The sequence below is a fragment of the Ischnura elegans genome, unplaced genomic scaffold (genome assembly GCF_921293095.1).
Source record: "Ischnura elegans unplaced genomic scaffold, ioIscEleg1.1, whole genome shotgun sequence".
NCBI lineage: Eukaryota > Metazoa > Arthropoda > Insecta > Odonata > Coenagrionidae > Ischnura > Ischnura elegans.
The window spans coordinates 34,873-51,538 of record NW_025791708.1 but is presented as its reverse complement, the minus strand read 5'-3'; the positions used below and the strand labels follow the sequence as shown (position 1 = coordinate 51,538).

The following is a 16,666-nucleotide window of genomic DNA, read 5'->3' as shown; positions in this document are numbered from 1 at the left end:
TCGCGCCAATGATTTCGGATCCCTTCAGTTTCACCAACTGGCAGGATCCCCAATCATGGACGCCCTACTGTCACCATGATTAAGATGTCTTCGAAACAGACCCCATTCCCCTAATAAATATTGCAGCAAAATTCTATAGACTCCTCCACGTCACATCACAACCCCACAGTCCTGTGTGAAAAAATTTAATTTCTTAGTTTTTCATTGCATGCATAAAGTACTAATTTCTTGATCAAAGAAAAATATACCCCAACAGCCATGCGGAACTTCCACGCATTCAAGTTAATGTCAAAATCATAATACACAACTCATACCGGTGATTAGGGTAAGTTGATATAATGTAAAGGAAATTAATAATACAGTACTCCAAAGAACCTCCTTCTTGGAGCCCATGCATTAAAATATCATGCTAGGTGCTTTTCATTAAAGCGTCGACTTACATCATATCGCGCACTCACATATTTTCTAAACTACAACAACTATTAATTTTCTCTTCTGCGGTTTTCAATGTATTTGAGGTTTTTGCTTTTTATAACATGCATAAATCACTATTTCTCCATAGTGTTTAACAAAAAAAATTGACCTCCAGTCATGCGGAACTTCCAAGTTTTCGAAGTTCTACGAAAATAATGTTCATGCAGGGATAAAAATGATTTAAACAAAGAGTAAATTAACCTGTCAATTTTTATACACATTTCATTTAGATTAACCAACATGCAATACTAAAAAAAATTAAACTATTATTTTTGTATTTTAGTTTTTTCATTTTTTTTTTTGTTTTTTGTATTTTTTTAATTTAAACGACTACTGTTTCTACCTACGAATCACGACAGCAATCCCCTCCATTTTCCTAGTCTTCAATCTTCTTGGACATCTAATCATGCGAACGATATAAAGGTCTTTCTAAAACCTCAACGCTTGATCATGGAATGGGTAATCGCATTCCAACAGTAGTACCTTCTGGCAGAAACCATTCCCTCGGGCATTTCCATGATCCTACTCTAAGAGTCTTCTTGGTGACCCACTCATTCGGGCGAGGATAGGGTCACCCTAACCACTTCGACACTTTGTCATGGAAGCCATGGGAGGCGTTACCGCATTCAAGTAACACTACTCACTACTCGGCCTTCACATGTCCCTACTCTACAATCTTCTTGGTGACCAACTCTTTCGAGCGAGGATAAGGTCACCCTAAGCACCTCAAAGCGTAGACATGGAAGGCATTCTCGTACTTCTCGTAGCAATCCTACACACGTAGACGCAGTAGGTTACAATAAATCTTGAGCAAGAACGATGAATCCGGGATAGTCGATCTTCTTTATTTTTTTATCAATTCTTCTATCACTATGTTTGCGGTGTGAGGGCACTCGTCCAATATTCTATCTTCTGGGACCAAAACTCTAATGTCTGCTGCTCTTCGTACCCTTCCCAAGGCTACGTACAGTTGACCGTGGGAAAAAACATCACTCCTTAGATCTAACCCTACCTTATCCAATGTTTGACCCTGTGCTTTATTTATCGTCATGCCGTACGCGACCTTCAAGGGAAATTGTCTCCTGATCATTTCAATCCCGGAGTTGGATACCTGAAACTTGAAACATATCCTTGGTATTAGCACAGTGTCGGGTCGACCAGGAACCCTTGCCTCCACGAATCTTCTCGATATTTTTTCAACGAATAATTTGGTCCCATTTACCAATCCATCGGTGAAGCTAATATTTCTAATTAAAATCACCATACATCCAACTTTCAATTCCAGAATATGGTCCGGGACTCCTGTGTGTGATACGTTGTTCAACACATCGGTGTGAATGTGCACGTTATCTTCAGGCCCCGCGCATGGGGTGCTGTCTGCGCTGCATAAGCGCACTGCCTCGTTCGGCAACATTCTTAATACTGCAGCATTTATCTCTGCGATGTTCAGGTTAGTCCCGGATAGAATTGCTCTTCTGACACATTGCTCCGGATTGAACAGCACATCACGTGGGTACACGAAATTCATAAGATCTTCCAGTGATGTGGCATTAATAATCATCCTAAGCGGTATGGGACGATAAATTCCGATGGAAATCGATGGGACCTTGTTCTCGCCAACTTCCAGTACGAAATCTGTGTAGTCCTGGTCCTCTCTAGAGCGGAGAATCGTTCGAAGCCGTTTCTTGATGATGTTCGGCCAGAGTTGAGAAGACTTGAGCGATGCCTCTATTATATCGACCTTTGCACCATCGGGGATTATTGGTGGAATCTGCCTAAAGTCTCCGGCTAGTACCATCACCTTGCCTCCGAAAGCCTGTCGATTCTGACATATGTCCCTTAAACAGCGGTCTAGGATCTCAACTGTGACTTTATGGGCCATGGGAGCCTCATCCCAAATAATCAAAGAGGCCCTCCTAATGAGCTCGGCTCTTTGACTCCCTCCGGTTACACCGCAAGTAGCATGGGGGTCGTTTGTTTCCAATGGCAACTGGAACATGGAGTGCGCCGTGATTCCACCCAGATGATTTAACGCGGCTATACCCGTGGACGCTGTACATAACACAACTGCGCCTTCGGAACGTAGTCTAGCCGTTATATAGTTTAAAACTACGGTTTTTCCCGTACCGCTGGGCCCATCGATGAAAAAAACTTTGTTCTCATCTTCTCCTGTGACGGCATTGATGATAGCATCCGACACACTCAATTGCTCTTCCGTTAGTTTAGGCCTCCATTCCAAGGCCGACCTGGCGGCGTCTTCGGCATCCCAACGCGTGACTTCTCTTCCCAGCTCCGTGGAGACATCTTCGACTTCCGGGAGACCCATATCCCGCAGGCATCTTCCATGAGGACGAAGCATGTGGTCGATGTCGCATAAGGCACGACGATGTGCAATTCTTGCATTGTCTTCATTGCCCATATAATCTTCACTGAGGCAATCTTTGAATTTTTCCCAGAGAATGGCTGCCGGAGCTCCAAACATAATAACGGCGAAAAACAATTGGCGGAGGCCTCGTCCCGTCTTGAAAGCCGACGCCTCTTGAAGGGCATGATCGAACTCCGACTGCTCGTCGAGTAGCCCTCTGGCCATTGCTGCTTCTTGAAATGTCGCGTATATAACACCATCTACCGTGCGCAGATCCTCGTAACTCCTGCACGGGAATTTAATGAGCAGCATCCTGAGGAAAAACAATTCTCCCAGAGTTGGTGACAACCACCGAAGTCGGGCGACGCATTTCCCACGCTGGCGCTTCTTCAAAAAATGCCTTCCGTCGGCGAACGGTTCGTTTCCTCTCTTCTCGGTAGTTTCGACGATAAATTGCTCGAAGAATTCTAAATAAGTCAAAGATGTCAACTCCGGGGTGTCCGGTCTATTTAGATAGAGCCAAAGGTTGGACTTCGACCTTTGCAGCGCTTCCATTTCTTGTCCTGGTTGGAAAATCACGTTGTCTTGCTGTTCGAGGTGGATATGAAGATTGATAACAGTTGGCTCCCGGCAACTAATGTCGTATTCCAAAATTCGCCATAATGCCTCGCATGCGCTGATATACCGCAAGTTGGCATAATTTTCCACCTCGTCCCGGGATGGATGTTCCACGATTGCTACTCGCGCGCGGTCGGGACCCTTATTAATATATTTGAAAAGGTATTTTATCACCCTTTGACCTGTCGCGACTTCCAAGTTGCAGTGGCATTCCATCATTAGGAGAACTGCAGGATTGTAGGGGACGATCCAGCTGTCCGTGATTACACGATTTCTTCTGATCCTGACCGTCTCCTCGCACGGTCTGCGGTAAAGCATGAAACCCCTGCGGTCCGCGTGAGTGACGTCATTTTCAGCCCTTGGAAAGCGTTTCGAGCATTTTCCGTTGTCTCTATCCATGCACGGCGCATTCGGATAGTTAATTCCACAGGGACCATGAACCATATGCTGCAGCACCAGCTCCCTCAGTCTGCCGTTGGCCTCTTCCCTCGATGGAATAGTTGCCCTCACAAATGAATCAATCTCTGCTGACTGCGTTGGTCCTCCGCCGGCGACTCTGAAAGCGATGTGTGCGTGTGGCAAGCCGCGCTTCTGAAATTCGATAACGTAGAGGATGTAAATGAGTTCCCCGAAAAGTATCCCGCTTCTAATTGCAATCAGCAGTTTCCTCAATTTTTCGTGGAATACTCTCACGCACAAATCCGGTCTGTCCGAGTGTTTCTCTCCCGGGTTGAGGCTCGACTTTATTTCCTGCCAAGACGGATTGCAAGTGACCGTGAGGAAGAAACTCGGCTTCCCCTTCCTGGAAACGATCGCCATCCCATCTAAGTATCGCAAATGCATAAACCGGGGACTGTTGGTGTAGGACGAAGGCAGGTATATCTTCCCTGGCAAAATTCCTCCTTCCGCGGCAACGGTTTCGTCCAGCTCTTCTCTTGACGCTATCCTCAGGGCATTACGCTGGTTGTACTTGATGAATTGTAGTCTCTCCTCTTCTGCGCGACACCACATATCCACGAAATACTCTTGGGCGAGGCGCCGTAAGAAAGTAAACCTCGGATTTGAAAGGAGAAGGTATCTGTAGTATTTGACCTGGGTCAATTTCCTTCCCTCCCTGTCTCTCATGTCGGGGGACCATCCACATGTGGCATGCGGGAAGATGAGAGGGTATTGAAGGGCCTCGTAGGTCTCGCTCAGGTAGTTAACCTGATGTGGTTTCGCTGCCCCTTTCTTCCAAATGACCACTTGCCGGGGAGTGTACTCCGCGCTTGTCCTGATGATGCCGGCAATCTCGTTCACTGCAGGTGCGTCTCCAAGGATCGGTCCATCGACCCTACGTGAGGTCCTTTGGAAGACCAACTGCGCCGATTCGGAGGCATGGTGATGAAGAGAACGCAGGTCTCTTATGAGACGGTTGACTTCCGTCAGGTATGCCAATACTTCTGACGTTATTTCTTCTCTTAACTCCAGTCCTCTGGCTAACCTCAGCCGCTCCTCTGGATCCTCGATGTATAAAGCCATATTGTTCTTTTCTCCCCTCCAACTCAAATCGAATACACGATGGTATATCCTACCCTGAATCTTAACGAAAGAAAGACCACCTCCCGCTGGGTTTTGAAAACCACCGCTAACCCCCAACGCGGAAAATGCGAACAGGTTATTAAATGACCGCGCCTTGTCTAAAAAGTAATTGGTTCTGTAAAAGGGGGCTTCTAAGGGCGGAATTTCATTGACAACGTGTGCACCCTGATGACAGCACCACATCTTACGGCTCTTCTCCTCCTCGAAAAGGGGAGCCGAGCAAAAACGGCAACGGGATACATTTTCTGACTTCAGGGAATTTACCTTCAGTCGAAGGGGAGGAATATGAACCAACGCATCCCCAGGAAAATTGCCCAAGCATAGTTCACGAGTGAGAGGCGGACCAGAATACCCTTGAATACACTTCCTAACGCAGTTGTTTAAATCCCTGCTAAAGCGGGCAACAGCTTCCCGGTGAACCTGTGGATTTTCTTCAAAATATCGTGCTACGGCCTGTCTGTTAATTTCAGGGTGAGCCTGCGAATATCGGGTCGCCGCTGCTATATGACCTTGGGGGTGAGCCTCCTGATATCTCTGAGAGTGTTCCACATGTTCTTCTGGGTGGGCCTCTTTGTATCTCTGCTCCGCCAGACGATGAGGCTCTGGATTTTTGGACGCGTATTTCTTCGAGGCAATGTTGCGTTGTTCCGCTCGTGAAAGTGACGATGTTTTAGGGCGCCCACGCTTACCTTTACACGGCCTACCTCGTTTCTTTGGAAGTTCAACTACAGGATGGAAATGACGAAATGTTGGATACAATTTCAATTAATTTGTAAAACGTTTATTTAATAAAATATTTACGTTTTTGACAATAGGCATCGAAAACATGCAATAAAAATTGAATTTATGAATAATTAGGAATAATTTTCAAGTAGCCGAATATGATTTTCAGTTACTTTAAGTTATTGGAAATAAATTTTTGCTGATTTAATAGGCTGAAAAGAAATTACCTGGGGTAATGATGTCTGACTCGTCCGATGAGGTACTGTCTGTATTATGACCTACGGAAGACTCATAGTTGGTGAAGGGTCTAATACCTTTAACAGAAATAGAGGAAAAAAATGAAGATCAGTCCGCAAGTGAAGAGATGGAGTAATGGCGGAGGACGCAGCACGAACTTCAACATGACCCATAAACGGAAGGGGAAAGTTTTCTTACGGAGAGTGCATGACAAAATCGTGGGATGAATATCGTTAACTCCAAGGAGTACTCGTGGTGAGACATGATTTTTTAATTACAAACACGCTGGATGACGAATAAAAGGATTAACTAAACAATGCGGGCAGAAGTGAACATTCTGTTGTCTGCAAATGACATAAAAACCCTTCACGCCAATAACTGACGCTATGTAATTACAGCAAATGAAAAATGTATCCTACTTAGAAAGGGATACGAAAATTAACGTGTAGTAATGGCGAAATAACGTACTTTTGAATGGTATGAATGCTTTCTGAAAGAATGTGAAGAGATGTCCCATACGGAAGACGCACGACGAACTTAAACATGACCTGAATTTGAAGAAATAACTATCCACTTGACGGTTTTTCGCCATAACTGTTTGGTGTAAACCGAGGAAACAGTCAGTGAACTCATATTGAGACGATTAAAATTATAATAAGTATAGTTTATTAACAAACACGCAGGTTTACCATTTCCTTTAAAAGTTAGTTCGAAAGAGCGGCTGAGATATGATATGAATAATACGTTCGTTAGAATAACTTCCTTTTAAAATTGTATAACGCATACAGACTATATAGTAAGTAAAGATGCAACGAAAAAAAACGTTCATTCTAAACGGTAAAGAACCTAATTGAAATTGAGGACATCAAATTCTTTCAATAAAGGCGGGATAAACTGGATAATCCAGCACCCCTACCACCAAAATGAATCTCGTTAGTGGGAAAACTAATTATTTGACAAAAAGGAAAAATGATTGACGACTTCGTAGAGGGAAAATAAAGTTGTACTCGCGAAGAGGATGAAGCACAAATTTGTTTATCAATGTGTAAATTAACTCCCACAGAGCGAAAAAATATAGAGATGCAATGTCAAACACGTGTTTCCATTGTGATAACCCAAACAGTTCGGAAATTTATACGTGGTCGCGAACAGGTGGCGTATAGGCGTTCTACCATGTTCAAGCAAGGCCTACAGAACCTCCCCTACTTCCCCGTCGCCTTCTTTTCCCCCACGATCCGCTCTCCTTCACACCTGTGCCATCTTCCCCTCATTCCCGACATCCTCCATTACCCCCACTTTTCGCTCACAGTAGCGCCCGGGCATTCCTTCCCCTCCTTTCTCCATCATCACCGCCCCCCCCTCTGCTCCGTATCGCCGGGACAGTCTTCCCGTCATACCCCGCTCTATTTCTCCTACCCACAGATATATACAATAGATTGGCAGTGGGAGTGGGGGGGGGGGTGAAGCCATGCCTTTCTGCTGGCGGCCATGTTGCTTTCACCGACCTATGCGTTTGCGTAAGTAGGGAACTGGGGGAAAATTACATTGTGAAAGATAATGGCGCATTGATTAAGGCTATGAACTATAGAAAACGTTGTCATTTTCGTTTAAGATGTATCCAATTAAAAAGAAAGGGACCGATCGTGACACTTACGTGGTAAATTAACCAATCTTTGAGCGGAACATAACCGTGACGAAGTTATGAAATTGGTAATATAAGCTGAGCTAAGATTAATGCTAATTCGGTTCCTGCTCAATATTATGGAATTGTAATCCAAATGCATGAGTTATCTCGAAAAAAAATATTGTGTCCCAAATGTAGAAGGGGCGTAGCAGATGGGGAAAATGGTTAACTACGTCGTCTGCTAGTGTAGGAAAGGTAGCCTACAATCGTGAATACACGGTATTGTTCACCCTTAGATTTACCAGCGACATTGTCATACTATTCAAACAAAATAATTCGAAAATTCCAAAGGTTTGATGCTTCCACTTACTGTATTTTTGTTGTCAAAGAGTTGTTGCTCAGTTAGAGTTGTCAATTAGACGAAAAACGTAGAAGCAATGCTACCTAACCTTTCACTGCCATAAGTAATCGGGCCAAAAATATTACGTTATTAAATTTGATTCAACCTATTTAAACCCATTATGATCTAACTTTCTGAGCAAGGCATGCTTCTTGGTGCTGTAAAATGCTTTTCTGAGGTCGTAAATAGTCAATGCGATTGAATTCCTATCCTTAAGCATCAGAAATATAATTTACATTATTTTATATAGGCAGTGTTTTGGATTTCCCCTCACGATCACCCAATTGCGAACTTGAAAAGAAGCTATTGGCTTAAAAAACTCAACGATTTGATCCATTATCATCAATAATCAGTTTCATGTTGTTATAATATTCGAAGGGGAAGCAGACTATAATATAAATCTTACATCATGAGGGAGTACGTTTTTAATTAGAATTTCTATCTTACCGGGATAAGTGATTATAACAGACACCATATGTTCTATAAAGAAGCCACAAAATGATCAAATACCTGATAAGTACTACATGGAAAGGTTGAATTATAATTAATGTGACCGCGTCATTTCACCGCGAGCACATGCAAACCATTATTTAGGCGTTCAGTTTCTCGGAATTTCACTCAATAGATATTAAAAAAGTCAAAACTTATGCTTTTGAAATAAATTCGTTAAGTTTCCAGATAGAGTTAAAGGTTCATAATACACGCTCTACATATCTAAATAAATAATAATACTACAACGGAAATAAAATTCCGATACAATGTAATGATGCAACAGCGGAAAGTACATGACATAATGGGAACTGGAGAAAGTCTTTTCTTGGTAAACACAGAAAACACAACTGAAAACATCATGATGATTCCGTCATCAAAACACAGACACCGAGACAGAGAATGCACATGTTATTAATTACCGATCCTAGAGATATGAAGCTACTGTATTTGAAATGATATCGCTTTCAGAAACTCCGGTAAATATCCGCTTCCGTCACACACCTTTAGAATTTGTTTTCGAGAACAATTTGCAATTCAGCAAAAATAACGTGTCACAGTTTCATGATGCTATTTCTACAACTATGTGAATTTTGCCAACAATAAATTTTAAAAGGTAGAGCATAACCTGCACTTCACGTGATATAAATTTCGTGGCGATACGTACAAAAAAAGGCATTGGAAAATATTTTCATGCTCTGTGAGATGGAAGCGGAGACATTACTGAACGCAAACCATGCTTTCCTTATATCTATTATTTACGCGTGTAGAGACACATTTTCGCCCCCAGGAAAATTTTCCCTCGTAGTATACTTAAATGTGCACCCCCATATAACGCAGTGGTTCACCATTCTTCTTTTAAAAAGCTCCAAAAGCAGGAAAAGTAGCCTCTCAAATACATGTGTGTTAATGGCACATGAGCAACGGTCGGTGAAAGCAAGACGGCTAGTTGCGCAAAATTCTTCTGCCGGCCGGCTTCAGCGCCACCGTGAGGAAAGCATAGGCACTGCCAATCTATTGTATATATCTGTGCTCCTACCCTTCCCCCGCACGGCTCAACCTTAGGAATCGTGCGCCCTAGGTCATCGCAACGTCTTTTTTTGTCGCGGTGACAAACCGGTGCGCCATGAATTTCGTCAGCTACAAATGCCACACACATAGTCAATGCAATCAATGACATCTTGTCATGTCACATTCGTGCGTTTCTTCGTATGATTAACTACCTTCGATTCGAATTAAAATATCCGGCACATCTACGAAGTAGAATGTAATTTCTTCTAAACTTATGAAAAACGCCTTATTTAAAAAAATTGAGTAAATGACTTGTCTCCGTAGAAGCTTATAAAGAGGACGTAATTTTACTAAAAATGCGAAGCAAATGGAAATGTATGTAATATTATTCTTGAAAAATGGCGATGAAAAGTGTATTACTGACGAAAGGGAATTAAAAACCTAAACGCAAAGAACTGCGCTCGTCATTTAAGATGTTTGTTATTGCAGACGACATGATATTAGCTGCAATGGTCATGAAAATTGCATTCCTTGGTGTTAACGTAGACATCCCCTGAAGTGACGGTGGAAGAGAGAAGTAATAAAAAAATTTTAAAGCAAAAAGGACGCGTTGACAAACTATTTAAAGATTTCTTACCTTAGCTGTTTATGAAATGGAAATCGAGGGTCGAAAATGTTGTATAAAATATCTTTATCTTTCTCTACGGCTAGAAGTGTTCGGGATTTTCCGAAGCATTTATTTTTGGGTGAAGAAAAATTAAAAGTGCGCCGTCTTAAACGCTATATATTAAAAAACGGGCTAACCTCGCCAAATAAGACGGTTGAGGATCGTTTTGTAGCGTATTGCGTCAATGATTGCTTCAAATCTTGGCAATTTCCAACATATATAACCGGTGACATAATGCCATAGCAGTAATTAAACCCGCCAATGAAACGGGTTTCCTTTCCTCAAATTATTTTCTATTCAACTGAAATGTGGCTAGTGTGGAATATGCAGGAAGACAATGATAACGAAACGAAGACAGTAAGAGACATGTCAACAGATACGACACAGACACATCCGATGAATGTAGCTACGTCAAAGAATGGAAATGAACACCTAACTCAATATATACAATGGATGTAAAAATTTGATTAAGTGAAACCACTAAATAATTCACCAAATGGTAACGTGAAAAACAGAAATCATAATGAGTAAAATGGAACACACGAAACTCATAAGGTAAAATTTGTACTCATTACATTAATAAGAACCATGCGCAATTTAAATCGACGCTAAAAATTATCAACATACATTACTCCTAAATATAAGGCACAACTACATAGTAAGTCATAGGAAAGCAAACCCTTTCATGAAAACATAAAATTTTCGTTTTCACGGCGATGAAAAGATAAGCTTAGCTTTGCCATCATAGGAGTAGAAAACATGTTCATACGTCTACATACTAAATATTTTCCTCCGTTGTGGCTAACCAAAATTATGTCGCTTTTTCTAAAACAATTTTCGTTTTATAGTGAAATGTAGCCAGCGTACAATTTTCATGAAGACGTTACTGACGGAAGGAAGACGGTAACAAACATCTAATTATATGTGCCACACAGGCGATGGATAAATGCAGAAAAAGTATTTCCTGAACAATACTTAATAAGATCACCTTCTCAGCGTAAAGCATTTTCCGAAAAGGAAACGTGCGAGCAACGTAGATGGATGCAAATAAAGTGTGAGAAACGAACCATTAGCAATTAAATAAATACGCGGAACATAAAGAAATTGCCATTAACAGCGTTACACACAATTAAGCGACACAACAACATAGTGAATACATGGTATACATGAAAACATCAATTTTCCGATTCCTTGATGTTGAAGATCAAGGCTTTACAGTTAATACATCGTAAAGGCCTGTTTTCACGGTACATTAACACGAACGGGTTAATGTCTAAATGTATGAACGCGAGAATGAACGCCAAAATTCACCGTGTAACCACCCAACTTGTGCGAATGCATGCACAGAAAATAGAACCTGTTCTAATTTGGTTCATGCATTCGTACATGTTCCGTTCCGGTCCACAAAAATCATTCACGAAACGTACATTAACTCGTACGTGTTAATGTATCGTGTAAACAGGCCTTAAGCACATGAGTCCGAAACATGTAAATAGACGTATTCGGTAAGTATTTTCTTTCGTCAAGAATAACCAAACTGATCATTCGATTGTTGCACGCGGCATAAAGATCCCGTCGAAACAACGCCAAATTTCCAAACATTTGCTTAGAAAAAATGGGAGCGCTCGTCACAAAAGCAAATAAGTTAAAATGAAGGTAAATTGAGAGCCATGCGCGCGCGAGAGCGCTTTCGCGGAGGACCATGCTCTAGTGAGCACATGGTTATACGTAAAAACTTCAGCAACTTCACAAAATAAAATCCGTTTACGGAGAACACTATTAATTTAATAAATTGACGATAATTCAACACTACGAAGAGTGGAAATAACTTGTATTCTATGAAGGAGTAAAAGAAGGCGTAGCACAAATCAATTAACGAAACAGTATAGTGATTCCGCATAGTAAATTATAATAGCACAGAAGATATCAATCACGTCCACGTACTATTGACCGAGCGGGATTTAGAATTACACGATTGAGCGAGTTATCCAATAAATTTCCAAAAAAAAGTCGGGCGAAAACCGCTCGGTAAACAGGTGCATATATGAACGTCACGCATGCAATGATAAGCATGATATGAAAAGTTCAACGCCTGATAGGTGAATTAACCATAAACTTAGTAACATAAAATGCATTAGCAATACAATATGCAGGGGAAACGTAATGAAATTGCAATTAAAGGAATGATTAACAATCACACGACGCAAAGACACCGTGACTAAGTTTGACAAATTCACATTTTGCTAGACCAAATCGATAACTCCATACAACGAATATGAAAAGCTATGCATATTCTATACTGCATCGTTAACACAGAAGTTTAATTTATGTTCACACAATAATTTGCTGCACATTTTTCTTCGCCGTACGTAACCAAGCTGAGCATGTCGTTGTTATTACGCGATAGAAAAAATCCCCTCCAAATATTGACCAATTTATATATAAATTACCCCAGCAGATAGTGAAGAAAATTTTCATCACATAAGCAAATAACTTATAACTAAGAAAAAATATATAAATGATTGACAGCATACCCGAAGGCCCAGCTTCCTGTGAGCTCATGTTGATTCCTTGAACAACACCACAAAAAAAACCGTTTACGGGGACCACTCAATAAAATAACGAATATTCCCAACTACCAAGGGAAAAATTAGTAGCACTCTTAGATGAAATTGCAGCACAAATCTGATGATGAAACACTATGCAAATAACTCCCACTGAGCGAATAAAAGTAGACAAAATCAGAAGCACGTGTATCCACTTTGATCATTCAGGCAGTTATAAAAACCAAGCATGTTTCAACAGGCTAGCGGAAGAGGGGGCCCAGGATGGTAAGGAAAGCGTTTAAAAGCGAGCCCCCTCCAATCACATGCAATGCATAACGAACTTCCCCTCCCCTCGCCCCCTTCGTGATCGCCTTCCCCCCATTTCCCCTTGCCTTACATTGTATCGCAGCGACTCCGAACTGGACGCATAGTACCTTATTCTCTCCCCCATCCTCCTCCTGTCGCCTCTGTCACTCCCCTTCCCCGCCTTCTTGGCCAATAATATTCATCTTCCCCTTCCCCTTATCCCATTCCATCGTGTCACCGCGTGTCGGAGCGGGCCAGACTGCACACTCCCCCCTCTCCAACACACTCTTCTCACCCCATTTCCCCAATCTCAAGTCTTTTCAAGGGTCGTCTGCAGAGGCGACAACCTTAAATGTCAAATTCCTAGCCGATACGAAGGTAAACGATCACCGTTACTATCCACGGTCGATTGGCAACGCTATAGGGAACTCCTTCCGAATGAAAACGGCTGGCCCATGCGCGAACAATTAAATAATTCTTACATAAATGATATGAATGTCCTAATTGCAATGAAGAACAACCTAAGTATTTAATTTTCATCACAGCAACTCTGAAAGAGGTCAGCGGTTGTACAAAGAAATTGTAAGATGATGGAAATACCTAAAAGTATGTGACTCGAGATAATAGATTAAATGTATTAATGAATACGCTGAAACACAGATGAAATGAAAATATGCATGGGTGAAACAGCAATCGTTATTTTACCGCGGTCAGCAGTGATAGAACGTGACATTGCTGTGACGTGATAATTTTAACAACGATCGTAAAAATGACATTCCTCGTTTTTCATGAATATAAATACGTGTTTAAACATGAAAGACGGATGGACACAATCTTTTGGAATGTATCGCAGCATTGCTGCTAAAGGAATGGAAATCTATAATATTGTATAGGGAAATTATATATTTGATAAAAAGTCATGTGGAAGTAACGTTTAATGTACTATGATGTTTTGCTTACCTGGACATATCTGTATATTTTACGCCTCTTCTCTGGTTTTTCCACATTACCTTCCGAGGTAACCAGGCAAATGCGTTTTAATCTTTTTCGGGGAACTACCCCCACGGAAAAGAAATCCCCTTTTACAGGCCTACTATGAAACCGTAAAAAAATGTGTTTTACGGGTACCTCAACTCCTCCCGTAAAACACATAAGAGTCGGCGCATTCCATCCTTGTTTAGGTGGATTCCATCTCTCCTTCTCCTTGCTCCACGACCCATCCACCTATAAATTACGGAGGCTATGAATACAGGTACAATCGCCCGATTTGTGAAAATGTTAGCAAGGCATTTGCGAACTTACCGTTCAAAAAACTCCTCCCTCACTACACCGTCCCTAAGGAAAGGTGTGGTCACGTCAACCACTACAAAACCACCTATGGATTGGAATGAGTGTATTAATGTATGAATGGCATCGCAGCTGTAATACAGATGTGAAATTGACATAATTATGAATTAAGTAAATGAAAACGTTGATATCTTACACTCCCTTTTCTTAATCAGCCATCGATTGATGGCTGCTAAATGCCGCCGGTAGATAACGTTACCCCATAGCGATGGGGCGGGGATTAACGTCAACAAAACCACCCTTGAGGATAAGCAGTTAAGGCGGAGGAGAATTCGGTGAAAATTACTCCTGAGCTGGTGGTATGGTAGAGCCCTTCTTAGATCGTTCGATCCTATAAGCAGGAGAACTGGCAAGGAGAAGCGGCCCACGTCCAGAAGCACTCGCCGCAATTCAGTAGTGTTCCGGCCGGATACACACAGTCCAATCGTCGCTGGACGACCTATGAGTGATGGAAGCTTTCAGTAAAAAAAATATAACGCTGCATTAAGTATTCATTAGGAATAGATGATTCGTTTACCTCTTTCTATGTGATATCCAAGAAAGGATGCCAGGCGCACAAAATGGCTGTCACCCACCATTACATGATCTAACAGTATCGGCATATCCATCGCTGGACGAAACTATCACACCAACACATCAGCGAAAGTAAGCCAACTGGTCATTGGACTCGGAGTTTTGAGTCGCTCACGAACGACCCGTTCAAACGGAACGATTCGCGGAGCGAAACAAAAGACAAATGAATCGTTAAGCAAGAAAAGTGGATCACAATTATCAATCACACGGACAATATTGAGAATTACTAATTGGATACCGCGATTGATGTTAGTCAGTCATAAGTGCAAAAGATAATCTTAGGGATCACAGGAAAATGTGTGACTTATATGTTATAAAGACAAATTAAATTTCAATGGGTCCTTAGTGTGTAAAGGAATTTGAAGCACCCAAGCACATAGAATATTTTAACTTACTTAGATGATGAAAACGTCTTGAAGCTTGCCATTGACTATGCATTTCACTTCATAGCGACTGCGAACGTTAGAGCAAAGGGTGGACTATTTTCCGCTAATATAATGATGATACTAATAAAAACTAATAGAGAATTTTAGAAACCCGTGTATATTAACCAAAGAGGTGGCCTTGTCACAGTTTCTTTTAATAAGGTTCGAATTCTTCTCCTTTGCCAGTCTTGCTAATTAACGTTCTAAAGTTGAAGATAGTAGTAATAAACTGCGCGGAAATATAATGAAATGGTATTACAGATGCCATTGGGTACCAAACATTCTATCATTTCTTTCACATAAGTGCTTTGATTATTTTATTCCTACTCGCTCTTTAATGAGCGAATAATGCTTTCTATTCTGGTAGGAAGGAGTTCGTTCGAATGAAATGAATGAAATACTCAAGTGCAATATACGTACACACGGGGGGGCAGCTCCCCCGCTGGAAGCAATAGTAAAACTATTTCAAAAAGGGAGTTCGGAAGTTATTTGCTTTAAAGCTTGGGAAAGTGATATTAGCGTAAAACACGTAATGAAATTAAGAATATTTTTCCAAGCAAATAATTTTAAAAATTAATGAAGCACTGTTACAATTTTTTCCCTTTTCTGTGTTAACATTTAAACAACGCCGGCTTGCCCACTGTTGTTTTGATCCTGGCTACGTCCTTGCGCAGGCGATAATGGACCATTGAAGAAGGTTCGCCAAGGTATACGTAGAGTAATGCTTTCTTTGAAGAATACTTTGACGTAGTGGCTGCGGTGGATGCGCGTGGAACCGAGGGAGAGGTTGAAATTTACCGCTTGTTTACGGCGGGGCACCTTGTTGTTGCCAAAATCATGTGTTGCATGAAATACTGCGATTGCGTACGGGAACATTCAATGTACGATCGTGGTCGTGTAGCTGTGACCTTGGAGTAGATTTGAATTACCTAATGCCACCTTTTCCCGAATGACTAACACTGACTTGAATACACCGCCGTAACTCTCTATCTCAATTATGCAAAGGAAATGGATTTCTGTGAAGTAAATGGTGTGTATGGGGAAACGATATTTATAATGTTTTATTCGCTGGAGCGGCGGAAATAAAGAAGGCATTGTGTCTCGTCAAAGTCACTGACGACGGTTTAAGAATATTTCAAATGATATAAATGGAACCAAGAGGACATAATGAAAGTTTAGTGAATGTTTTCATGGAATTGAACACATAAAGAAACGATATCGAGAATAGAGGTGATAAATATTTATGGAATGTATTAACTCAAAGGAACGCATTAAACAAT

The 16,666-nt window shown here is 41.4% G+C and overlaps 1 protein-coding gene across 1 annotated transcript; it reads right to left on the bottom strand.

The window, feature by feature from the left end:
• Positions 1-1,318: 1,318 nt before the first annotated feature.
• Positions 1,319-14,996, bottom strand: LOC124173554. The gene is made up of 3 exons (XM_046552985.1): positions 14,906-14,996; positions 5,989-6,075; positions 1,319-5,763 (listed from the first exon to the last, which is right to left on the bottom strand). The coding sequence occupies exons 1-3, from the start codon at positions 14,994-14,996 to the stop codon at positions 1,319-1,321; spliced, it is 4,623 nt and encodes a 1,540-aa protein (XP_046408941.1).
• Positions 14,997-16,666: the final 1,670 nt, after the last annotated feature.